The 25,679-nt window shown below is 41.0% G+C and overlaps 1 protein-coding gene and 1 pseudogene across 2 annotated transcripts; one reads left to right on the top strand and one right to left on the bottom strand.

The window, feature by feature from the left end:
* Window positions 1-7,801: 7,801 nt before the first annotated feature.
* LOC103120979 (T-cell surface glycoprotein CD1c) lies at window positions 7,802-24,971 on the top strand. Of its 2 annotated transcripts, XM_060197719.1 has the most exons (7): window positions 7,809-8,174; window positions 10,917-11,091; window positions 11,356-11,619; window positions 17,441-17,719; window positions 20,854-21,132; window positions 21,599-21,689; window positions 24,039-24,971. In XM_060197719.1, the coding sequence occupies exons 2-7, from the start codon at window positions 11,034-11,036 to the stop codon at window positions 24,082-24,084; spliced, it is 1,017 nt and encodes a 338-aa protein (XP_060053702.1). In that variant the 5' UTR covers window positions 7,809-8,174; window positions 10,917-11,033; the 3' UTR covers window positions 24,085-24,971. The 2 variants fall into 2 exon arrangements, with proteins under 2 accessions (XP_060053703.1, XP_060053702.1); XM_060197720.1 differs by lacking the exon at window positions 21,599-21,689 and having other exon boundaries at window positions 7,802-8,174.
* On the bottom strand, window positions 14,264-14,826 carry LOC103120975 (trafficking protein particle complex subunit 3-like; annotated as a pseudogene).
* Window positions 24,972-25,679: the final 708 nt, after the last annotated feature.

The raw sequence follows: 25,679 nt of genomic DNA, 5'->3' as shown, positions 1-25,679 counted from the left end.
CATGCTATAACAAACAAAAAACTCATTAGCTAGAACTCTGTACTCAGTGGACACATTATTAAAACAGAAGGTTATCACTTCACTCCTGTGAGAATGTCATACATCAGAAAAGGTAACAGCAGCAAATGCTGGAGAGGGTGTGGGGTCAAAGGAACCCTCCTGCAATGCTGGTGGGAATGTCAATTGGCCCAACCTCTCTGGAGAACAGTCTGGAGAACTCTCAGAAGCCTAGAAATGGACCTACCATATGACCCTGCAATTCCCCTCCTGGGGATATATCCTAAGGAACCCAACACATCCATCCAAAAAGATCTGTGTACACATATGTTCTTGGCAGCACAATTTGTAATAGCCAAAACCTGGAAGCAACCCAGGTGTCCAACAACAGATGAGTGGCTGAGCAAGTTGTGGTCTATATACACAATGGAATACTACTCAGCTGTAAAAAATGGTGACTTCACCGTTTTCAGCCGATCTTGGATGGACCTTGAAAAAATCATGTTGAGTGAAATAAGTCAGAAACAGAAGGATGAATACGGGATGATCTCACTCTCAGGCCGAAGTTGAAAAACAAGATTAGAAAAGAAAACACAAGTCGAACCTGAAATGGAATTGGAGTATTACACCAAAGTAAAAGACTCTGGGGTGGGTGGGTGGGTGGGGAGAATACAGGTCCATGAAAGATGATGAATGACATAGTGGGGGTTGTATTGTTCAATGGGAATCTGGGGAATGTTATGCATGTAAAATAAATAAATAAATAAATAAAAAGAGAAAAAAAAAAAGAAGGTAAACTTGCACGTTTTTTAACAAGAAAAATCTGAGTTGTATATCACCATACAAAGAAAAATGGAAGGGCATTCTTTCTCTTTTTAAAAAATAAATCTTTTTAAAACTTATTTTATCTGATAAAACAGAGAAGTTGAGAGGGGAAGAGAGAAACAGAGAGACACCTGCAGCACTGCTTTACCACTGATGAAGCTTTCCCCCTGCAGGTGGGGGATGGGGGCTTGAACCTGGGTCCTTGTGCAGTCAACCAGGTGAGGCCCTGAGGAAAGGTATTCTTTATGGAGATCATAATCTATTACCAAGAAAAGAAAAACTTACTATGGTGTTAGAAGTTGAGATAGTGGTTCTACTGAGGAGCAAGTCAGTGCCACTTTTGGGAATGGCATCAGGAGTCTTCTAAGGTGCTAGTGTTGTTAGTGCTTGACCTGAGTTGCAGCACAGAGATGCGATCTCTTTGTGATAATGCAGTGAACTTTTTGGTTTTGTTCATTTTCAAATGCTCATTAAGCCACAGTAAAACTTTAAGAAAATATAGAATGTTTTTAAACATTTACTTCAGACTAATTATTTCAAATGATAAACAACAACAACAAAAACAAAAACTTAGGTCTGATTGCTTTTTTCAAAACCTCCTATGAATTGTCAATATTATTTTTGTTACTTAATCTATACTGAAAAATCATCATTTCATCTTGTGAATGAGAATGAGTAAGAGACACCATTAAAGTTGTCATGTGCTAGCAAGAAGTGAGAACTCTTTAAAAATATTTGACAAGTGTTTGGAAATGAAATGTAATTAAATGATAGAACCACGAAGGCTGTGGGACCATGACTATATGAAAATACTGACATGTTGTCAATGAATACATAATATGGGTGATTCTGGCTTTAGCTAAACAAAGTCAAGTATTTAGAATACCAGCCAAGGAAATGTTTTGGTATTTTCATCACTTATTAAATACCACAGCAAACTCTTCCAGTATTATGACAGACTTTACGAATTAGGCATTCACTATAAATAACACTATTTATTTTTTGAAGTTTTTTTTTTATTTATAAAATGGAAATATTGTCAAGATCATAGAATAAGAGAGGTACAATTCCATACAGTTCCCACCACCAGAACTCCATATCCCATCCCCTCCCTTGAAAGCTTTCCTATTCTTTATCCCTTTGGAAGTATGGACCCAGGGTCATTATGGGTTGCAGAAGGTGGAAGGTATGGCTTCTGTAATTGCTTCTCCATTGAATATGTGCATTGGCAGGTTGATCCACACTCCCAGCCTCTCTCTCTCTCTCTATTTTTCCCTGGTGGGGCAGGGCTCTGGGGAAGTGGGGCTATAGGACACATTGGTGAGGTTGTCTGACAAGGGAAGTCAGGTTGGCGTCATGGTATCATCTGGGACCAGGTTGTTGAAAAAGAGTTAAAATAAAAAGAAGAACAAATTGTTGACTAATCATGAACCTATTTTTTTCTTTTTTAATCATCATCTCTGGGGTTTAATTCTCTGGAGTGACTTCTTCAGACAGAGAAAGAGAGACAGGCCATCAGAAAGGAGAAAGGGGAGGTGGGGGGAGAAGAGAGATAAATGAGGTTTTTTTTTTTTTTTAACTTTGGTAAAGAGGGAACAGGCATGAACCTGGGTCACAAACACAGCAATGCAGCACATTATCCATATGAGCTATTCTGGTAGCCTTAACATCTAACATATATTTTGAGGATGAAACACAAATTTAAGCACTTAAGGTTATTGTACATGTAATAATATAAAACATTTACTTTTAATTTTAATGATACAGTCTCAGATATAACTCACAGATATAACCCAAGTGAAACAGATAAAATTAATTATTAGGCTTATGTAATTCCATTTTTTAAAGTTTATATTAAAGAATTTTGCCAGTACAGGGAGTGACTGGAAAATAATTCTGAAATCATTTACAGACAAGATACAAAGCTGAACATAAACAAACATAATTAGAAGATGTGACATTGTCACCTTGCTTGAAAATATCTTGGCAGCAAAATAATAATAATAATCATGCAAATTGAAACCATGCAAAAGAACTTAATAATAAATGGGGGAAATTATCATTCTACAGCTTGATTTTTTTTTTGTCAAAACCTCTTACTGTCAGTTAAAAATACAAAGGGATGTGAAAAAAATAATAAATATACTGAGCAAACAGTCACATTTCAAAGGGGAGACACATCTAGAGTTGGAATATCTAATTTCCTTGTAAAAGCTTAACAGGAGGGATTGGAACAACGGAGTCTTTCTTCTCAGAGTGTGACTTACAGATAGAGAATGTCTGCCCTGACAAATTTTCACAATCCATTGCCACCAAGGTTACTGCAGGAGTTCAGTGTCTGCTGGATGAATACAATGCTCTCAACAGCAATCATTCCCCCCCACCCATAAAACAAACTTTATTTTATTTATTTATTGGATAGAGACAGACTGGAGAAACCAATATGGAAGGGGGAGAGAACTAGAGAGGGAGAGAGAAAGAGAGAGAGGAAGAGAGAGAGAGGAAGAAGAGAGAGGGAAAGAAGAGAGAGAAAGAGAGAGAGAGAGAGAGAGAGAGAGGGACGAACCCTGCTTCATTGCGCGTGAAGATTCTCCCCTGCAGGTGGGGACCAGGGGCTTGAACCCAGGCACACGGTGACATATGCTCTCAACCAGGTGTGCCACCTCCTACTCCCCACTTTTTAAAAAGGTGATTTAATTTTTTTTTAAATTTTTTATTTAAGAAAGGATTAGTGAACAAAAATATAAGGTAAGAGGGGTACAACTCCACACAATTCCCACCACCCAGTCCCCATAACCCACCCCCTCCCATGATAGCTTTCCCATTCTCTAGCCCTCTGGGAGCATGGACCCAGGGTCGTTGAGGGTTGCAGAAGGTAGAAGGTCTGGCTTCTGCAATTGCTTCCCCGCTGAACATGGGCGTTGACTGGTCGGTCCATACTCCCAGTCTGCCTCTCTCTTTCCCTAGTAAGGTGTGTCTCTGGGGAAGCTGAGCTCCAGGACACATTGGTGGGGTCTTCAATCCAGGGAAGCCTAGCCAGCATCCTGGTGGCATCTGGAACCTGGTGATTGAAAAGAGAGTTAACATATGAAGCCAAACAATTTGTTGAGCAATCATGGATCCCAAGCTTGGAATAGTGGAGAGGAAGTGTTAGGGAGGTACTCACTGCAAACTCTAGTGTACTTCTGCTTTCAGGTATATATTTTGCAGTAGTTTATGGATACGTGTGTACATAAGCTCTCTCTCACAGAAACTGGTGTATATCTAGATTATGGGACTTTGTTAGAAAGTGAACCACCTGAGATGAAATTAGAGTGTACTATAAAAGGAAAGGTCTCACCCGAGTAATGAAGTGGTATATATACGCAATGAAATACTATGCAGCTATCAAGAACAATGAACCCACCTTCTCTGACCCATCTTGGACAGAGCTAGAAGGAATTATGTTAAGTGATTTAATTTTTTAAGTTATCTTTATTCATTGGAAAGAGACAGCCAGAAATTGAGAGGATAGGGGGATAAAAAGGGAGAGATAGAGAGTCCTGCAGCCCTAATTCACCATTTGCAAAGCTTTCCCCCTGCAGGTAGGAACCAAGGGACTTGAACCCAGGTCTCTGAGCACTGTAACATGTGCACTCAACCTGGTGTACCATCACCCAGCCCCAAGATGATTTTTAAGATGAACACTACTCAGCTCTGGTTTATAGGATGATAGGAATTAAACCTGGGGCCTTGGAGTCTCAGGCATGAAAATCTTTTGCATAATTACTAATTACTATGCTGTCTCTTCAGCCCTTACACTCCTTCTAAGCTTGCGTCAGTGGTCAATATTATCCACTTTATGTTTGCCATGTTGGGGGACCAACTCAGAGAGGGCTGAGTTTTTGTGTTTTGAGTTTAAGTGATGGTTTTTGCCAGCTTTACTTTCCTGGCACACCTTCCCCCTTTTGGTCACATTTATGTGCTTCCTTTGGTCACATTTATGTGTCACATTTATGTGGCCACATTTATTTATTTAGGTGCTGTTCTTCACCTTCACTAAGTTTCTCTAGGTTTGGTGTGAGAGTTCAGTACAATTGGTCTGTTCCCTCATATTATCTTACTATGGGAATACCAGGAGACAATGCAACTCACTATTTCGCCTTCTATGTATGGGGCAGTAGCAGTTACTGTCAGACTTGGAAAGACGTAGTAAATACTGGTCCCTGATGACACACATGTGACTCTACAGTGATTCACAGGCTGAAAAGCTAGCACCTAACTTAGTCACTAACACTTAACTCACCATACTGACTAGATTTAAGTCATGCTGTTGGGGAGGATTGTCATCATGGAATCACGATCACTGATAGAAGATAGTAAATCTAGACACTTACCTGAGCTCCCAGGGGGGTTCTCTGGCCCCCTCACTTCTGTAGAAAATGCAGAGAGGGGAAACCCCCAACAAGGCAGAGACAGTTTTTGGAAGCCAGAAAAAGGAGAGAAGAAGTTGAAGAAGAGTCCGCAGGGAAACGAAAGGTCTTCAAAGAGGCAGGTGGGTGTGAGAGGTTATAGAGTTTCTCAAATGGGGAAGTGGGCAGAGGTTGAGGTTTCTGCTGGCAAAAGGGGTGACTGTGTGGGTGGGGGCAGAGTTCCTAACAGAGTACACAAGCCACCACACCAGGGGTGTACTTAACACAGAACCAGGAAGAGCCCAAGCAAAGATGAACATGGGCACCTGGGAACTAGGGAGCTGGGCAGGCTAGTGACAAAAGAACTCTGAGGAGCCCCAGTTGACAGGCCCCTCTATTCTGACTGGGTTTTTATTCCAGTCACAGGATGATTAGCTCACCTACTCAGAGTTATTCTTTTGGAGATAATGAATCTAAAGGGTCAATACAACACCCCTTCCCTTCTCATCACATTTCATATCAGTTCTAGATTCTTAGATCCTAGTCATAATTGTCCACCAAATCATCCCTCAGTTTCCCTTCTCACTACCTAGTCCTCCTTTTGTTGAGGTGTTGATATACCTCCCACTCCTTTGATTGTAAACCACATTCTAGTAGCAGGCTTGGGAGTTTGGATATCATGATGGGGCAGGGTGGGGGGCGGGGGTGGGGGGATGACAATGACAAGAGGGGTGACTTTTCTAATAATACAGTTTCTGGGTTTCTGTTTGGATGGCTGCTGTGTCACAGTGTCACCAACACTTCCAGCTCTTGTGAAGGAGAATTGCTCCTAGAATATTTTTTCTCTTTTAATTATTTAATTACTATTAATTTTAATCATGAACTCATCTCCTTTGCTTCATCTTTATTATTATATTTTTTGTTTAGTTGATAGAGAATAGCTAGAAATTGAGATGGCAGGGGGAGATAGAGAGGGAGAGAAACAGAGAGACACTGCAGCAGTGCTTCACTCACAAAACTTTCCCCCTGCAGATGGGGACCAGGGAGTCAAACTTGGGTCCTTGCATATCATAACATATGCACTCAACCAGGTATGCCACCAAGCAGCCATTGTTATTGTTTTTTTATTATTATTATTTTAATTGTAGGGTTAATGCTTTAAAGTCTTTAACACATAGGCATAGCCTCTCATCTTCCCTTGACTGTTGTCTAGGAGACATATCCGAATCCCAATATGTTTGCATCCTGTCCCTTTCATTCCTGAGTCCTTTGTTTTGGTGCAATATGCCATCCCCAGACCAATTTTCATGTTATGTTTTCCCTTTCTTTTCTTTGTTCAGAGCACTACACAACTCTGGCTTATGATGGTGCAAGGGATTGAACCTGGTACTTCAGATCCTCAGGCATGAAAGTATTTGTCATAACCATTATGCTGTCTCCCCCCACTATTATTACTGGTTTTTTAGCCAGAAATCGAGAGGGCATGGGAAGATGGAGAGGGAGAGAGACAGAGAGATACCTACAACCCTGCTTCACCACTTGCAAAGCTTCCTCGATGCAGGTGGGGACCGGGGGCTCGAACCTAGGTCCTTGCACATTGTAACATGTGTGCTCAACCCAGTGCACCACCACCTGGACCCCTTTTTCCAACTATTATTATTATGAACATCTATTTATTGGGCAGGAAAAATAGCTCATTTGAATAGTGTACTGCTTTGCTATGTACATGACCCAGGTTGGAGTCAAGACCCCACAGTCTTGAATGACCCTTTTATCTTATAATCTCTTTCACTTGCTCTATGCCATCTCTGTCTCTAACCATAAAAGAATGTGTGTGTGTGTGTGTGTGTGTGTGTGTGTGTGTAGAGAGAGAGAGAGAGAGAGAGAGAGAGAGGGAGGTGAAGAAGAGAGAATCAAAGTATCACCCTGTCATGTTCTTTGCCAGGGATCAAACTCAGGACCTCATACTTGAGGGTTTAATGCTTTATCCACTGAACCACCTGAGCCACAAGTAAATCAATTTATTTTTTACTACAGTACAAGGGAATAAACTCAAGGCCTGATGTATTCTTGATACTACTGAATAATCACCTGGGCTTAATTTCTTCAGGTTTCATTATAGAATGAGAAAGCATGGAAAGGGAGAGAGGAGAGACAGAGTTCCACTCCACTATCTAGAGATCTTCTCCAGTATCATTCATGGCTCATGTATGTGGTGCTACAGCTCAAATTCAGGACTTTGTGTTTGGTAAGGTATGTATCTACCAATCTCTACTTTTGGGGTTTCTTCCCTACTCCTTTCTTTCCCTTAAAAATTAGTTAAATTACCCCAGCTCCCCACCTGCAGGAAAGTCGCTTCACAGGCGGTGAAGCAGGTCTGCACGTGTCTATCTTTCTCTCACCCCCTGTGTCTTCCCCTCTTCTCTGAATTTCTCTCTGTCCTATCCAACAACGAATGCATCAGCAATAAACAATAATAACCACAACAAGGCTACAAAAACAAAAGCAACAAAAAGGGAACAAAAATGGCCTCCCGGAGCAGTGGATTCATGATGCAGACACTGAGCCCCAGCAATAACCCTGGACGCAAAAAAAAAAAAAAAAAAATAGGTGAATTATCTCATGAATGGGACTAGGAAGGAAATGGATAACAAGTGCCTCACATCTTCTTCCTGTCCCTTACTTCCAGTCAGATTGCTATCAGCAGTGTCAGTTCTGGTTTTCTGGAGCCCTGACACTCAGGAACATATGGGCTGGCTGAGGTGTCTCCTAGCTGTGCTGAACTGAGCATGTCTATTCATTTGCTCAGGCTGTTTTAACAAAATGCCACAGGTCAGGGGTCCAACCCATAGGCGCTTCTTTACTCACTGTTCTTCAGTTGAGAAGCCCAAGACAACTCAGCTTCTGTGAAGACTCTCTTCTTGCCTGGCATATACTCAGCTTCCTGATGCATGCTGACAGGTACTCTTTCTCCATGGTATATGTTCACTCTCTGGTTCCTCTTTTCACAACATGCTCTTGAGGTCTCCTTTCACCTTGTATTTTCCTAAAGGCCCTATCTCCAAATAGTGGCTAAAGGGAAGCCAACTACAAGATTTAGAGCTTTGCAATTGGAGCAGTGGCTTAATTGGTAGAGAGCCGGGCTTGTATGCATGAGGTTATTGGTTCAATCTCCAGTACCACATGTACTAGAGGGAGCTCTGATTTCTCCCTCTGTATCATGGGGAGCTCTCTCATATGTGTGTGTGTATTCAATAAAATAAATATTTTCACAATTTTTGGGCTTCAACATGTGATGTGAGCCACAAATAATCAACTTACAACAGTAAGGCCACTTCATTTAGTGCTAACAAGTTTGTTTGTATTACGCAGTGATGACAAATTCTCCACAAACTGGATAGAAGCCAAGCTGACAGTCTGTTTCATCACTCTGAACCTTTCTCTTTTTATTCCACTTGGTTTTGAATTTGAGAGGGTGGAAGGCCAGTCCCATTATGCAGTCATCTATGAACTTGAGAATCTTAGAGCCTAAACATGAGACAGCTGATTTCTCTGGCAGGCGAATTGCTTGTAGGTCATGCAGCACTTCTCAGTCTTGTTCTTGTCATTTTACCATCTGGGACAGGTGACCTCCAAGCTGGCTCTGCAGGACAAAAAAGTCTCAGAAACAAGCTTTTACTTGGTGGCTGACATCCCCAGCATCACCCTTCCTGTAACCTAGAGCTTATGTAGCCCTAACCCAATTACAAGAAAGTAAGAAGGCTATACCTCACCTGCAGATCCTCTAAAAAAACAAACAAAAAAACAAAGTAGTGTACTATCTGTGCTGTAGCTTCCTAAGACCATAAATGGAGAATCAGCCACCAGCAAGAAGATTCAGATACAATGACCCTGGGTCCATGCTCCCAGAGGGATAGAGAATGGGAAAGCTATCGGGGGAGGGGGTGGGATATGGAGATTGGGCGGTGGGAATTGTGTGGAGTTGTACCCCTCCTACCCTATGGTTTTGTTAATTAATCCTTTCTTAAATAAAAAAAAAAATAGTTAAAAAAAAAAAAAAGAAGATTCAGATAAAGACCAGGTCTGGTTTGTGATCTGAATGAAGTTTAAATGGTGTGCACTTCACCAAGGAGTCTATAATATCTAATGGAAAAAAACTCAGAGGGTATAACTTCTAGCATCTTATCAATATTTAAAAATAAAGTGGGGAAACATAATTTTCAGCAACTGGAGAAATTGCTCCACTTGTAGAGCACAGGAATGTGGTTTTTGGTTCTATACTAGTGAGCGTATATCTGAGTGATAGTCTGTTTTTTTTTTCTCTCTTCCTCTCTCACATGTGAAATAAATAAAACGTCCTTTTTTTTTTTTTTTAAGAACAAATAACTTACAAACTGGGTCTTTGGGACTGCTTCCTGGTTCTGTAATTACTAAGTTATTCAAGAGATATTGAAATACTGAACTAGAGGCCCTGATCTATAGACAAACATGTGTTCATGTATCCATAGAGTTCCACATGCCAAGGCTTCTCAAAGGGATGACTTTAAATGAAGGCAAATATTGACAAATGCCCTTTTGTAGCACTGGGCTTCTACTAGATCACAAACTCTAACTTTGCTATGGGTTTTCAGTGTCTCCCCATGATTATATTCTCATGACAGCCGCCTTTCTGACTACTGCTGTCCAACAAACTCGCACGTAAGTTCAACTCCAGGTTCAAAAGCAAGACACTACCTCAGGACTTTTTTATGATACCTCATGGAGAAGAAAGAATTTCTGCCAGTTCCAGTAAAAATAAATAAACAGAATTAATAATTTTTATGGATTTATGGATGGTTTATAGTACTAGAAAAATTTAGGAGCAGGGGGCTGAGTGGTAGCACACATGGTGCAAAGCATAGGACCAGTGTAAGGATCCTGGTTCAAATCCCTGGCTTCCCACCTGCAGGGGGGTCGCTTCATAAGCAGTGAAGCAGATCTGCAGGTTTTTTTTCTTACATTTTAAAAATTAATTAATTAATTCCCTTTTGTTGCCATTATTGGTCTGCAGGGATTTTATCTTTCTCTCCTCCTCCTCTCTATACTCCCCTTCTCTCTTGATTCCTCTCTGTCCTATCCAACAGTTATAATAACAACAACAATAACAACCACAACAACGGCAACAAAATGGGGAAAATAATCTCTAGGATAGCGATAACCCTGGAGGCAAAAAAAAAATAGGAGTGTGGTCCATTAAAAAGAGTGAATACATTGTCAACTGTGGTACAGTCACTTACTTTCTAATATATATCAGGAACTAGAAGGGTTGACATCTACTGAAACAACCAGGACCCAATGAAACTATGTTGCTGAATTTTATTTTAATTTAAACATAAATATGTAAATATATACTTTTCCCCCCTTCTTCACCAGAGTACAGCTCAGCTGGGGACTGTACCTGGGACTTTTGGTGCCTCAGCATGAAAAGCTCCATAATTACTGTTTTTAGAGATGAAAGCTAAGGTCCAGAGAGCTGACATGAACTTTAAATGTGTCACACAGTTTTGCTAGATGCAGTCAAGGAGGGGGAAGTAGACAGAACGCAGACTAGCAAGAGAGGACAGCAGACATGCACAAGCTGAGGTCAGAGGTGGGGGAGGCAGGCTGAGAGATGAAGAGGGAGGCCCTGGGATTGAGACATGTGGCTGCTTTTCTTTGCTGCAGTTGGTGGCTGGTGGGCTGGGAGGATTGCCTGCCTGCGGAAGAAGGAAGTCAGGCTGGAGATACTGACAGGCAGACTAGCCCAGAGCACAAGGGAAGAACAAAACACCTGCAAATGACATGCTACTTCTGCCACTTGCATTTCTATCTGCTCTCCGGGGAGGTGACAGTGTAGAAGGTAAAGATACCTGCTTGCCACAGTGTTGGGTAAATTTGGAGATAGTGTGGTGATCTGGATTCTAAGTCCCCTGGAATGCTTACATAGAGAGATTCCCATTTTCTGCTCCAGTTACCCCAGTTCCAACTTGCAAAGGATGAGGACAACATGATGTTACCATTAAACCCATCATAGTACTCTCACCCATGGGAATGACTTGCTTATCTGCCCCTTTCACCTTTTTTTTTTTCTCCTCCCTGAATTGTCTGGCCTTCTATCACCCAGTCCAGGAACATGTCCTGTTTCATGTCATCCAGATCTCATCCTTTGCCAACCGGTCCTGGGTGCAGAATCTGGGTTCAGGGTGGCTGGGTGAGCTGCAGACCCACGGCTGGGATAGTGCCCAGGGCACCATCATCTTCCTGCACTCCTGGTCCAGGGGCAACTTCAGCAACCAGCAGCTGACAAACCTGGAGCTGCTGTTCCGGTTCTACTTCTCAGGCATAACACAGGAAATCCAAGAGTATTCCAGCCAGCTACAGTTTGAATGTAAGTTGAGTCCCTTTGATTAAGCAAATCTCCAGAAAGCTCCTCTGCTTCTGGAAATCACTTTCACATCTCTCTTTATTATTTCCCATCAGACATTCATGCAAGAGTCAGGTAGATGGCTCAGTCTTAGGATACAGGACTTTCATGCTTGAGTATCCAGAGGTACCAAGTTCACTCTGCACTGCCGTCAACCAGATCTGATCAGTGCTCTTGTCCTCTCTCTCTCTCTCTCTCTCTCTCTCTCATGCTCTCTCTTTCCCACCCTCCCTCCTTTCTTTTTTCCTCCAGGGCTATGGCTGGGGTTAAATGCTACATGATGAATTCACTGCTCCTAATGTTCCATCTTTCCTTCCTTCTTTCTTTCTTTCTTTCTTTCTTTCTTTCTTTCTTTCTTTCTTTCTTTCTTTCTCCCTTTCTTTCTCTCTCTCTTTCTTTCTTCCCTCCCTTCCTTCTATCCTTCCTTACTTCCTTTCTTCTTTGTTATTAGTGATTCAGTATTGATTTACAAAATTATGTGTCAACAGGGATATAATTCCACACTGTCCTCACCACCTTTAAGAGTTCTGAATCCTTGATCCCTCCATTGCAGTCCACTGTGGTTCTCCCAAGGTTGCAGACATGGATTAACTATCACCTCTACAACTGTCTTTCTACATTTGTGCATAATTGTCCCCTTTTTCTTCTAGGCCCAGTCTTCTTTTCCCCTCCAAGACACACATAACTCTGTTACTACATACAAATATCTCTCCCCTTTTCATCTTGTCTCTCTGGGACCTGATGGAGCTGGAGCTGGAGTTCAGAGCCCTCTTATCTTCTTCCTCCTATCACTTCTTTCTCACTGGGAGTATGGATCAAAATTGTTATTTGAGGTGCAGAAGGTAGGAGTTCTGGCTTCTGTAATTTCTTCTCCACTGGACTTGGGTATTGGGAGGTTGATTCATATCCCCAGACTGTCTCTATCTTTCCCTAGTAGGGTGGAGCTCTGGAGAGGTGAGGTTCTAGGACACATTGGTAAGATTATCTGCTCAGAGAAGTCAGGATGGAATCTTGATAGCATCAGCAATTTGGTGTCTGGAAGGTGGCAGAACATAAAGGGAGACAAAATGGTTAATGAATAGGGACCAAGACTTAGGAACAGAGCAGATGAGATTAGGGATTTTAGGGTGGAAGACAGCTCCGAAGTCCATTTTAGGCATGTTTATAGGGGCCAACATCTATGGCAGTTTTTGCTTGAGTTTGATAGCTAGCATGAAGCTGTATGAAAATATTGTCTGGGTGGTCCATGAGGTAGCACAGTGGATAAGGCTTTGGACTTTCAAGCATGAGGTCCCGAGTTCAGTTTCCGGCATCACTTGTACCAGAGTGATGTCTGGTTCTCTCTCTCTCCTGTCATTTCTCATGAATAAATAAATAAAATCTTCAAAAAGAGAAAGAAAGAAAAAGAAAGCATTGTCTGAGAAAATGGTTTCAGAGTAAAGAGCTAGTAAGTGACATTAGGGCAGAGAGTAGCTTCCATTCTTGAAAATATTCTGCAGATAGAATTAACTATTTACCGGGGAGTCGGGCTGTAGTGCAGCGGCTAAGCGCAGGTGGCACAAAGCACAAGGACCGGCATAAGGATCCCTGTTCGAACCCCGGCTCCCCACCTGCAGGGGAGTCGCTTCACAGGCGGTGAAGCAGGTCTGCAGGTGTCTATCTTTCTCTCCTCCTCTCTGTCTTCCCCTCCTCTCTCCATTTCTCTCTGTCCTATCCAACAACGACAACAACAATAATAACTACAACAATAAAACAATAAGGGCAACAAAAGGGAATCAATAAATAAAATAAATATTTAAAAAAAATTTTTTTAAAAAGAATTAACTATTTACCATCATCCACCTGATGCAGGGCATATCTATCTATCTCTATATCATCTATATCTACATCTACATCTACATCTATATATATCATCAGAGCCTGTGTAGCCTTTGTGTCCCTCTTGGTCTGAACTCGCAGCTCATGGTCTCATCTGGGTACACTGTAGGCTGTACTCATTTCAGGACCAGTCTTCCTTGAGTGGCAGGGCATAATACTCCCAGCCTCCTTTCGGGAACTGGGGCAGACCCTAATGTAACTGCTCTATGAGAACAAGGTCCTGGGAAAACGCTCAAGAGTGCTTGTGATGATGTTCCTGAAGGAAAAGGCCACTGGTGGTGGAGAAAGGGATCCATTAGAAGTTTAGGCCCATCATATTTGTGTGGGAATCCAAGGATTCCCTAACTAGGGCCCCCAGATGATAAGGTGGTGTGATATTGACAGAAGCCCTTATCGAGCTTTTGTAGTCCTCTTTTTTTATCTGAGATTAGACTTTCTCCCAGTTCTTTGAGCATTGAGTGTGATTTGTTGAACCCAGTCAGAATTGGTTTTTTGGGGGCCTTTCTGTTAGAAAGCTAAGCTAAATTGGTCTAAGTCTAATCGATTCCTTTTTTTTTTTTTTAACTCTATCATGGTCTGCTTTTTATTAGCATGTAGAATGGAAACAAGGTTAGAAGAATATATAACATCCGTGTTACAGAGTCACTGAGTTCTAGAGGGTAGGAGACACACTGAGGCATTCTGATTCCAACAAGTACTTCTGCTGACTACCCTCAAGTCCTGGAGATGGTTATTCCTCTCCAGCTTGGAGATTGTCCTAAATTTTCCTGATGAAAACTCATCTAGATTTTGTCACACCATCACCTTTTAGGGTATCCTGGGCCTCCACAGTCATCTGGACCATCCCCAAGGCTCCCCACAATACCCCACACAAGAGATTGGAATAATAAGAGATGAGTGGTTATCAGGAAGTTCCACAAAGTCCACCAAGCAGTTATTTTCTAAAATGAGGGAGAATTTGTCACCAGCTGAGCTCCAATTTGTGATGCTTTGAGTGATGCCCAAGTACAACTTGAATGCCACCTTGGTGATGACATCTACAGTTTCCTGAAAGTCATGTCACCTCCCAACATTTGATCTTGCCAAAAAATCTTCAATCAGTTGGACTCCAATGTTATAGTCCATCTTATCCAGTTGTTTATTCAGATCTTTATAATTTTCATAGTCTTTGCACAGCTGGGTGACCAGAGCCCCATAGGTCAAGGTAAAAAGCTCAGAGCTCATTTTCTTGCTTTCGGTGCTATGGCTCACTTGCCTTGACATGGTGTGGGTCGCCCCAGACCAACTCGCCACAGGCCCACTTTGTTACCCTTTTTAACACCTCTGGTAGCAGCAGCGACCCCCTCCCCCTTCAAGATTGACTGGCACCAACTCACTGTGCCTGCGTGGTCTGCTGAAAGGTACCTCAGACCTTTTTTCTATTCTCTTTCTCTCTCTCTCCTTTTTTGTTTTATTTTTTATTTGGGAATTAATGTTTTAAATTACAGTAAATACAATAGTTTGTATATGCATAACATCCCCCAGTTTCCCATATAACAATAGAACCCCCACTAGGTCCTCTGTCATACTTCTTGGATCTGTATTCTCCCACCCACCCCCACACCAGAGTCTTTTACTTTGGTGCAATATGCCAATTAAAGTTCAGGTTCTACTTGTGTTTTCTTTTCTGATCTTGTTTTTCAACTTCTGACTGAGAGTTAGATCATCCCATATTCATTCTTCTGTTTCTGACTTATTTCACTTAACATGAATTTTTCAAGGTCCATCCAAGATTGGCTGAAAATGGTGAAATCACCATTTTTTACAGCTGAGTAGTATTCCATTGTGTATATAAACCACAACTTGCTCAGCCACTCATCTGTTGTTGGACACCTGGGTTGCTTCCAGGTTTTGGCTATTACAAATTGTGCCGCTAAGAACATATGTGTACACAGATCTTTTTGGATGGATGTGTTGGGTTCCTTAAGATATATCCCCAGGAGAGGAATTGCTGGATTGTTGGTATGCTTCTAAATTCTGCTTCTAAGACCTTCTGTTTCATTGGTTTAATCCCCCGGATTAACACTGTATTCTATTTACATAACCACTGTTAACTAAGCACCACCCTGCCTCCAGGGCATTGGTTCAATCCGCACTGTTTTGCATGCTTTTTCTTTCTCCCCACCCCCTATCCTACATACATCCTCTTCGGACCTGTCTCTTCTGCCTCAGGATATATAAGGACAAGATTGTGATTAGAGATATCTTAGATTGCGCTGCTGTGCTCCACATGAATAAAGACAACTGCGTAACACTCAGCCATGAGTCTCTGGTCCTTTCTCCTGCCCACAAACCTAGGCAGATACAGGATCATAGGGTAGGCCCATTTCTAGCCTTCTGAGAGTACTCCAGACTGTTCTCCACAGAGGTGGGACCAATTTACATTCCCACCAGCAGTGTAGGAGTGTTCCTTTGACCCCATATCCTCTCCAGCATTTGCTGCTGTTACCTTTTCTGATGTATGACATTCTCACAGGAGTGAAGTGGTATCTCGTTGTTGTCTTTATTTGCATTTCTCTGACAATCAGAGACTTGGATCATTTTTTCATGTGTTTCTTGGCCTTTTGGATCTCTTCTGTGGTGAATATTCTGTCCATGTCCTCCCCCCCATTTTTAGATGGGGTTATTTGTTTTCTTGTTGTTGAGTTTGGCGAGCTCTTTATATATGTGGGTTATTAAACTCTTGTCTGATGTATGGCATGTAAAGATCTTCTCCCATTCTGTGAGGGGTCTCTTGGTTTGGGTAGTGGTTTCTTTTGCTGTGAAGAAGCTTTTTAATTTGATGTAGTCCCATACTTGCCTTAGTCTTCTTTGTAATTGGATTTGTTTCATTGAAGATGTCTTTAAAATTTATGTGGAAAAGAGTTCTGCCAATATTTTCCTCTAAGTATCTGATAGTTTGTGGTCTAATATCCAAGTGCTTGGTACACTTGGAATTTACTTTTGTATTTGGTGAAATACAGTTCGCCAACTACAAATACAGTGGTTTAGTTTCATTCTTCTGCATGTTTCAACCCATTGTTTCCAACACCATTTGTTGAAGAGACTCTGCTTTCCCTATTTAATAGTCTGGGCCCCTTTCTCAAAGATTAGATGTCCATAGGTATGGGGGTCTCTCTCCTTTTTTCTTCCATAATAGCAAAGAACAAGAGAGGGAGGGGTAGAGGGAGAAAGAGAGAGACAACTACACCACTGTTCCACCACTCATAAAGCCCACCTCCCACAGACACACACAGGGAGAGGCTTGAACCTATGTTCTAGCAATGGTCTTTATCATTCTCATTCTCTCTCACTCATTAGGTAATTAAATAAATAAGTAGATATACAGATAGAAATATAAATAAAAATATCCCTACACAAACTGCTTAGAGATTAGTTGAGACATTGATTCCTCAATATTGTTGCAACTTTTTTCAGACTAAATTACTTTTCCATTTCTGAATTCCTTTCCCATATCCCCCTATTTTTCAGTCTCTACCAGAGTTTTCCCTTTGGTGACCACATATTTGTTCCATCCTGTGCTCAACTCTCTGTAAATGATTTCTCTTTCCTTTCAGTGTGTTCAGAGGCCTATGTTCATGAGAACCATTCCATGTGCCCATGCACCCTGGAAAACTGTCTTCCCACCTTCCTCATGCAAGTCTCTTCTCTCCTAGACCTTGTGACTCCCCTGACATTTCTCTGATATCTCTCTCTGTATTCTTGGCACTTATCTCTGATGGTCCAGACCCTACACACTACTTCTTTTGTCTTCCCTTTTTTCTGATCAAATGCATCATTGATTCATGTTCACATTGGTGGTAAACCTTCATTAATGGTTCCTTCTCTCATTTTCTCATTCAACTCTCTTTTCCCTCCATGTTCCCAGATCCTTTTATATTGCAGGCAGACGTTGGCTGTGAGTTATATTCTGGAGCCACCTTAAAAAGCTTCTTCCAGGTAGCTTATCAAGGGTCAGATTTCCTGAGTTTGCAAAACATGTCATGGGTACCAGCTCCAGAAGGTGAGAACAAGGCTCGACGGATATGCGACACTATCAACCAGTATGATGGTATCAAGGAGACAGTGCACAAGCTCATCCGAAGCATCTGTCCCCAATTTACCTGGGGTCTCCTTGATGCAGGAAAGAAGTATTTCCAAAGGCAAGGTTAGTTCACTCCCCTGCTACTAAGATTTTTTTATTAGTGGTTCACAAAATTACAAAATAATATGGGTGCAAGTCCATACTGTTTCCACCATCAGAATTCTGTGTCAATTTCCTCAACTGGAAACTGCAGTAGTTTTTCCAAAGTTAAAGATACAGTTTGACTATTATTCCTATAACTATATATCTATATACTTGCCCATTTTTTCTGTGGTCCTATTTTCTCTTCCTTTCTAAGTCACAGCTACACCTATTACTATTTCTGAATGTCTGTCTTTCCTTTTTTCTCCTTCTCTCCCTAGATTCTGATGGGGTTGGGTTTCAGATTCCTCTGTTCATCCTCCCCTAACATTTCTCCCTCTCTAGACCAAAATTCTTTTTGGGGTATAGAAGGCATGAGTTCCAGCCTCTATAATGCTTCTCTGCTGGACATGGGTGTTGGCAGGTCACCCTAAACCCCCAGCCTGTTTGTATCTTTTCCTAGTGGGGTAGGGCTCTGGAGAGGTGAGGTTCCAGGACATATTGGGGAGGTTGTCTGCTCAAAAAAGTCAAAATGGAATCATAGTAGCATCTGCAACTTGGTATGTATGGCAGTAAGTTATGAGGCTAGATAAAAGGTTTAATAAATAGGAACCAGAAAGTAAGACTAGAAAAGGTGAGAATAGGGACCTTAGGATGGAAAGAAACTAGAAGTCTTATTTTAGGTCTAGTCCCAGGAGCCCATGACTTTAGTAATTTTTGCTTGAGCTTGATGGTTAACATGAAGGCAGACTAAAATTATTATGTAGGAAGATGTAGGCAGAGTTGAGAACAGAACCAGAAAGCTGGATTAGGACAGAGAGTAGCTCCCAAACTTGAAGAAAATATATAAATACAATTCACTGTTTACCACATCAATCTGACCTAGAGCCCATGTATATTCATATTTATCATAGGTGCCTGTATAACCTTCAAGTTCCTGTAAGTCTGAGTTCACAGTCCATGGTCACTACTAGGGACATTCTAGGCTGCACTTGTTTCAGGACCAGTCTTCCTTGTGTGGCAGAGTAGACTGACCCAGCCTCCCTTTGGATAGTGGGGCAGTCCCTACCATTGCTTCTTTATAGTGAAAGCAAGATCCTGGATAGGCCCTCAAAAAGGCTTATGCTGATGTTGTTGATGGAAGTGACCAGTGACAGCAGATAGAGGGGGATCTATTCCTATCTACAGGGGGATCCTGGGATTCCCTTACTTGGGCCCCAGATGATGGGGTGACCTGGTAATGGGTGAAAGGGCCACCATTAAATAAACTAATCTCTTGTCCTTTTCGTGGTTTTGGAGTCCCTTCTTTATTTGATGAACTTAGATTTTCTTAAAACTGTTAAAGTATTGAAGTGTCATTGTTGTATCCAAATCAGTCTATGAGATCTGGCCTAAATTGGGAAGGAAACACACCTAGGAATTTAGTGGGGTCTAAGAGTTTTACTGCATTTACTTCTTTGATGATCCTAATAAATTTTGTCATGGGATACTAATCATCCTTTAGTTGATATATATATATTTTTTTGCTAGTATATCTCTTGGACAATTGTATACATTTTTTTAATGAAGATCATCAAAGTGTGACAGTAATACTGATGTCAGAAGAGGCTAAGAGATAGATCTTAACTTTCTTTTGTGTAGTTTGTTGAGAAGACAGAGTGATCAAAGGATGATTAGAAAATGTACGTTCCTTCTTTGACCATTCTACTAGATTGCAGAGCTTATAATGTCTAAATCTAATCATAGAGGACCACCAAACACTTTGGCTTTGAAGTATATAGTTGTCCCTAACTTATGGATGTGTGTATAAATGTACCCAGTCCACTAGGCCCTAGCTTATATCTAAGATCTGTAACTTTGGAGAGTGCACCATCTGAAATGGAACTGCATAGCCCCAAGTGTTAGGACAGGTCACATCAGATTATTGGAATTGGAAGGTAGATATAACCCAAAGCAAAAAGGAAGTGGCAGCATAACGTAACATGGTGACATTGGTTGTGTTGATTTAGCTAAGATTTTATTATTGTTGTTATTATTCAATTCTTTATTATTATTATTATTATTATTTTGCAAGTTCATGTGTTTCAACAGTAAATACAATAGTTTGTACATGCATAACATTCCTCAGTTTCCCATTTAACAATACAACCCCCACTATGTCATTTATCGTCCTTCATGGACCTGTATTCTCCCCACCCACCCACTCCAGAGTCTTTTACTTGGGGGCAATATGCCAATTCCATTTCAGGTTCTACTTGTGTTTTCTTTTTTTTTTTCTACTTGTGTTTTCTTTTCTGATCTTGTTTTTAAACTTCTGCCTGAGAGTGAGATCATCCCATATTCATCCTTCTTTTTCTGATTTATTTCACTCAACATGATTTTGTTAAGGTCCATCCAAGATCAGCTGAAAACGGTGAAGTCACCATTTTTTACAGCTGAGTAGTATTCCATTGTGTATATAAACCACAACTTGCTCAGCCACTCATCTGTTGTCAATTCTTGCAACTTCCTTCCATCCTTTTTGGAGTCTGATTAAAAGTTTGAGAGTAAGAGGACTTCTTAAAGGAGGATCACGCACACATTTTGGCGTGGTTTGTGTGTCCCCAGGAGATGCTAGAATTTTCATCTTGTTTTCGAGGTCAGAAATATTCAGTTGTTTTGTTTTATTTTTAAAAATTTCTTTATTGGGGGATTAATAGTTTACAGTCAACAGTAAAATACAATAGTTTGTACATGCATAACATTTCTACATAACAATACAACCTCCACTAGTCCTCCTCTGCCATCATGTTCCAGGACCTGAACCCTCCCCCAATCCCAGAGTCTTTTACTTTAGTGCAATACACCAACTCTAGTCCAAGTTCTGTTAATGTTTTCCCTTTTGATCTTGTTTTTCAACTTCTGTCTGAGTGAGACCATCCCATATACGTCCTTTTGTTTCTGTTCTGACTTATCTCACTTAACATGGATATTCAGAGTTTTGTCTGTCTTTGACTGTGCTAAACTCTCTTAAATGGAGATACCAAGTCGTTAGTTCAGGTGCTCATTAGCACTTACAAGGATATTTGGATTGCTTTTTCCTACATGGTTTAATTTTCTTTTCATAATTTTTGCAGAGAGACCAGAGGCCTGGCTTTCCAGTCGCTCCATCTATGGGTCTAGCCTGCTGCTTCTGGTGTGTCATGTCTCTGGCTTCTACCCAAAGTCTATCTGGGTGATGTGGATGCGGGGTGAGCAGGAACAGCTCAACACACAGCAAGGTGACATCCTGCCTAATGCAGATGGGACCTGGTATCTCCATGTGACACTGGATGTGGAGGCTCGGGATGCAGTGGGCCTTGCTTGCTGGGTGAGGCACAGCAGCTTGGGAGGCCAAGACCTCATCCTTCCCTGGGGTGAGTAAGGCTGAATCCCCATAAGATGCAACAGAGTTTCACAAAGTTAGAGACAGATGAGAGGGATGCTGGGGAGGAAGTCCATACAGATGATTTCAAGATTGTAAACCTGGAAGATGAGCAGGGGAAAGAAAATAATGGTTAGGCAGAAGACTTTCATGCCTGAGACACTGACGTCCCAGGTTCAATCCCTAGTGCCACCGTAAGCCAGACCTGAGCAGTGCTCTGGTCTTTCTCTCTGTCTGTATCTACTCTTCCTCTCATTAACATAAAAAATAGACTATTAAAGGAAGGAACTGGAGCATAAATGGTGCACAGACACAAGAAATTTGTGGATTGTTTGAGGGAAATTTTCTTGAGCAGGGTGGGTGTAGATAACTAAGTAGGATCAGGTAGGCATATTAGTGGGTGGAGTAGAAGTAGCTGTGTGGTTAAACTTGCATCTTCATGTTTCTGGTATCCACAGGGCATCATCCTTCCATGAAACTGATCTTGTTGGCAGTGTTATTGGCCCTAATGCTTCCAATAGCCCTTGCTTTATGGTTTAAGAAACACTGGTGAGTGTTTCATATTTCCTCTTCTCTTCCCAATTTCTTTTTTCTTTCTTTTCTTCATTTTTATTTTTTCAAGTTTATAGACTATTAGAGGGAGGGATGGAGAAACAGACCATCACTTTGGTCAGAGATCAAACTATGGATCCCAGCAAGTTCATGCACTCCCTCTGCACCACCTTCTGGGCCACACTTTCCTCACACTTCCTTCTTTACTTCCTTCCTTCCAATCTTCCTTCCTTAAAATATTTATTTATTATTGGCTAGAGACAGAAAGAAATTGAGAGGGGAGGGGGAAATAGAGAGACACCTGATACACTGCTTCACCACTCATGAAGCTTTCTCCCTGAAGGTGGGGACCAGGGGCTTGAACCTAGGTCCATGAACATTTTAATGTGAGCACTTAACCAGGTGCACTCACCTGGCCTCCACAAATTTCTTTTTCATATTCAATTTTTTTTACCTCTTTAGTCTCCTCCTTGATCATCACCTGTAAAGTATCTAAGATTTATACCCACTTCTTTTCTTTCACAGCTCCTCCAAGAAATCTCATGAGAGTCCCATCAGACCTCCCCATTGTAATGTGACCCCAATGGTCATGGCATTCATGAAAACATCATGGTGTCAACTTTTCTACTCTCCATCTGACTTTGTCTGTTTCTGCTTTATGAAAATGTATTAGCATATATTAACCTAATTTCCACAAGTATGCTTGAGATGTCTTCCTTTTAATCTTCATTTGCTCAATAATAATTAAACTTTGGCCTGGGGAGGCTGCATAATGGTTATGCAAAGTATTCTCATGCCTGAAGCCCTGAGGTCCCAAGCTCAATTCCCAGCACCATTGTAAACCAGACCTGAGCAATGTTCTGGTTTTGGTCTCTCTTTCTCCTCTATTTATCTCTTTCTAATTAATATATAAAACATAAAAAAAAATAGTAGTTAAACTTCTAAGTCCATTTCTGCTCCTGATCAATACTTGGGGAGCAGTTTCATCTTCTCCTGGCTCTACAACCCTTGGCTACCTGAACACAACTCCTCTCCCTTCCAAGGCACTCTCAGGTCTTCTTTCCCACTACTTATATTCCTTTAAAACTATGACCAAGCAAAGATGCCTTTCCTGCATGCAATAGGTCCTCAGTGAGAACTATGCTGAATATAACACCCTAGCACAACTTGGATGAACTCTCATGTCTGTAGTCTTTTTTAAAATATTTATTTATTGGATAGAGACAGCCAAAAAATGAGATGGGAGGGGGAGATAGAGAGACACCTGCAGCCTTGCTTTACCACTCACAAAGCTTTCCCCCCCTTGCAGGTGGAGACCAGGGGCTCAAACCTAGGTCCTTGCACACTGTAACATGTGCTCTCAACCAGGTGTGCCACCACCTGGCCTGGCTCCTCTGTAGCATTTTTTCACTATGTTCATTCCTGACATCCTTGCTGTCTTTGAAATATCGGTGTTTTATTTCTTATTTAGATGGCTTTCTCCCTCTCTCTCTATTTTATTTTATTTTATTTTATTGCCAAAATGTTCCACACTCTCTCTCTGTGACATCACTCTCACCTCAAATCTTAAAGAAAAATGTGGTTTTACCTCCTTGGTACCTACTTCCTAAACATAGTTAGCCAAGATTCCTCCCACATACTCCAGACACAAAAAGAGAGAGTACACAGCTCACTATTGGGCAAATATGTCCTCAGAATCAGGGTGGGATCAAGGCATGTAGGATAGGTCCCCCAAAAGATAGGCCTCTCTCCATGGTACCTCTCCTAGATTTGGGTCACTTCAGACTTCATTCAGTATTTCAACTAGTATTTGCTAGGCACTGACTATGTGATGGGTATTAAGTGACTCAGAGAAAATTCACTATCTTTTCTTCGTGGACTTAACAGAAAATTTAGTGTTAGAGAGGTGAACAAAGTGGGGGAAAGCCAAGGTTTACTAATAGCAATCATGGAGAATGTATAGTAAGTGGTCCGGGAGGTGGCCCAGTGGATAAAGTATTGGAAAAAGTGGATAAAGCATCAGTTCCTGAGTTCAGTTCCCGGCAGCACATGTACCAGAGAGATATCTTGTTCCTTTTCTCTCTCTCTTCCTGTCTTTCTCAGTAATAAATAAATACAATATTTTTTAAAATAAATTAAAAATAAAAATAAAGGAGAATATACAGTAAAATGGAGGAACCTCATTGTTGGGGGTGGGAGTATTCATACTTAAAATTATACCATCAGAGAGTTTGGAGAGTTGGGAGGGAACCTGAGAGTGATAGACAAAAAAAGAAAAAGGAATTAACAATCTCTTATTTTTGGAAGAAACGGGTGACTTATTAAAGTGATGCTCATTTTGACCAGGAGGAGACAATGGCTCAGCCTGGAGAATCCAGCACTTTCACTATGAGTATAAAATAATAAGCCTACCAGAGAGGTACTTCTGAAAAACACCAGCTTCGTGAAGCCTCCTGAGATCTGAAACCAGCACCTTCCCAGGCACACAGAACTTATAAAGAGATAGGAGAGCAAATGATGGAGATGAGGCTCATCTACTGGGAGTTGCCATGAAGACTCCTTCACTCTGCCCATATCCTCTCAACTGGTCACAGTATTTATTTTTTAAAAAAGATAAATTTACGGAAAATTAGTGTACATTAAGAATAAGACACCTATTCCAAGTGTAAGACATCTACTCACTGTTGCATTCACATCAACAAATATGCACACCCCAAAAGTCAAGACGGGAGACCTTTCCACCAGCCCTCAAGAAAAGTCAAGGAAAGGGGTAGGAGTAACCCTTGCTGAAACTGCTCCAAGCTCTGAATTAAGCACTTGTCAATCTGTTTAATGTCTCTGGTTATGTGTTTGAAGTTGGCAGCTGTTTGTTGTCCACTCCTGTGGCAAATATTTTTCTAAAACGTCACCATTTCCTTCAATTATCTATCTTCTGCCACATTCAAACACCTTAAAATATAATGCCTTTTATTTAAAAATTGTGTGTACATTCTCCTTTTTAAATGAGAGCATTTGATGTATGGAAATGCACAGAAATGTGCCTATAATGATCTTAAATCTGAGGAGATTTTAAAAACTTTCTTATAATATTTTGTATTGTTTGAATTCTTCATAAATGCTCATATATTTTTATGAAACCAATAAAATCATTATCCTAGAAATACTATTTCATATAAAAATGTAAATATGTTTAACACTACAGATTTTTAAATGGCTGAGATGTAAATTTTATTATTGGTTTACCACAATTAAAAATAAGAATTTTTAAAAGTTAAAAGATGCTCCCAGAGGGATAGAGAATGGGAAAGCTATGATGGGAGGGGGTGGGTTATAGAGATTGGGTGGTGGGAATTGTGTGGAGTTGTACCCCTCCTACCTTATGTTTTTGTTCATTAATCCTTTCTTAAATAAAAAATTTTTTAAAAAAAGTTAAAAGAAAAAAAAAAAAGCCCAGTATTTGTTATTTGGTCTTTTAGGAAAAAGGGTTGCTGAGCTCCTCACTCTGTCTTTGTGAATATCCTTCCCCATGTAGACATTATCTAACAATAGAAGTCAAACAGACAAGCAAGTTTCACTTCCTAAAAATCGAGAGCCAAAAGCAACAAGGAGCAGAATCACTATGAAGTCAGTGACCTATCAAAAGTCAGGGACTATTTCAGAAGATTTTAAAGCAAAACAGTTTGTTTATCCCCAGGGGACAAACCCTGGCTAGGGGTCAGTTAAAAAGCTGAACTTGTTTCCAAGCTTCATATTGTTGACTGTACTGTTGTGTAAGACTAACCCCTGTCTAGCCCAGGGGGGAAAGTGTCCTGTGAAGTGAGGTGACCACACAGTCTGAGGCTTCAGAGGGAAGTAGGACTTCCTTGTGGGAGAAGAAAAATGGTAGCAGGATTCTTTAGTCAAGCTCCTTAACTCTTTTTTTGAATTAGAATCATAGACTACCGATGAAATGAGAAATCTATAGGCTCTTGGTACATGCCCACTTCT

The sequence above is a fragment of the Erinaceus europaeus genome, chromosome 9, assembly GCF_950295315.1.
Source record: "Erinaceus europaeus chromosome 9, mEriEur2.1, whole genome shotgun sequence".
Taxonomy (NCBI): Eukaryota; Metazoa; Chordata; class Mammalia; order Eulipotyphla; family Erinaceidae; genus Erinaceus; species Erinaceus europaeus.
This window is presented reverse-complemented; position numbering and strand designations above follow the sequence as displayed.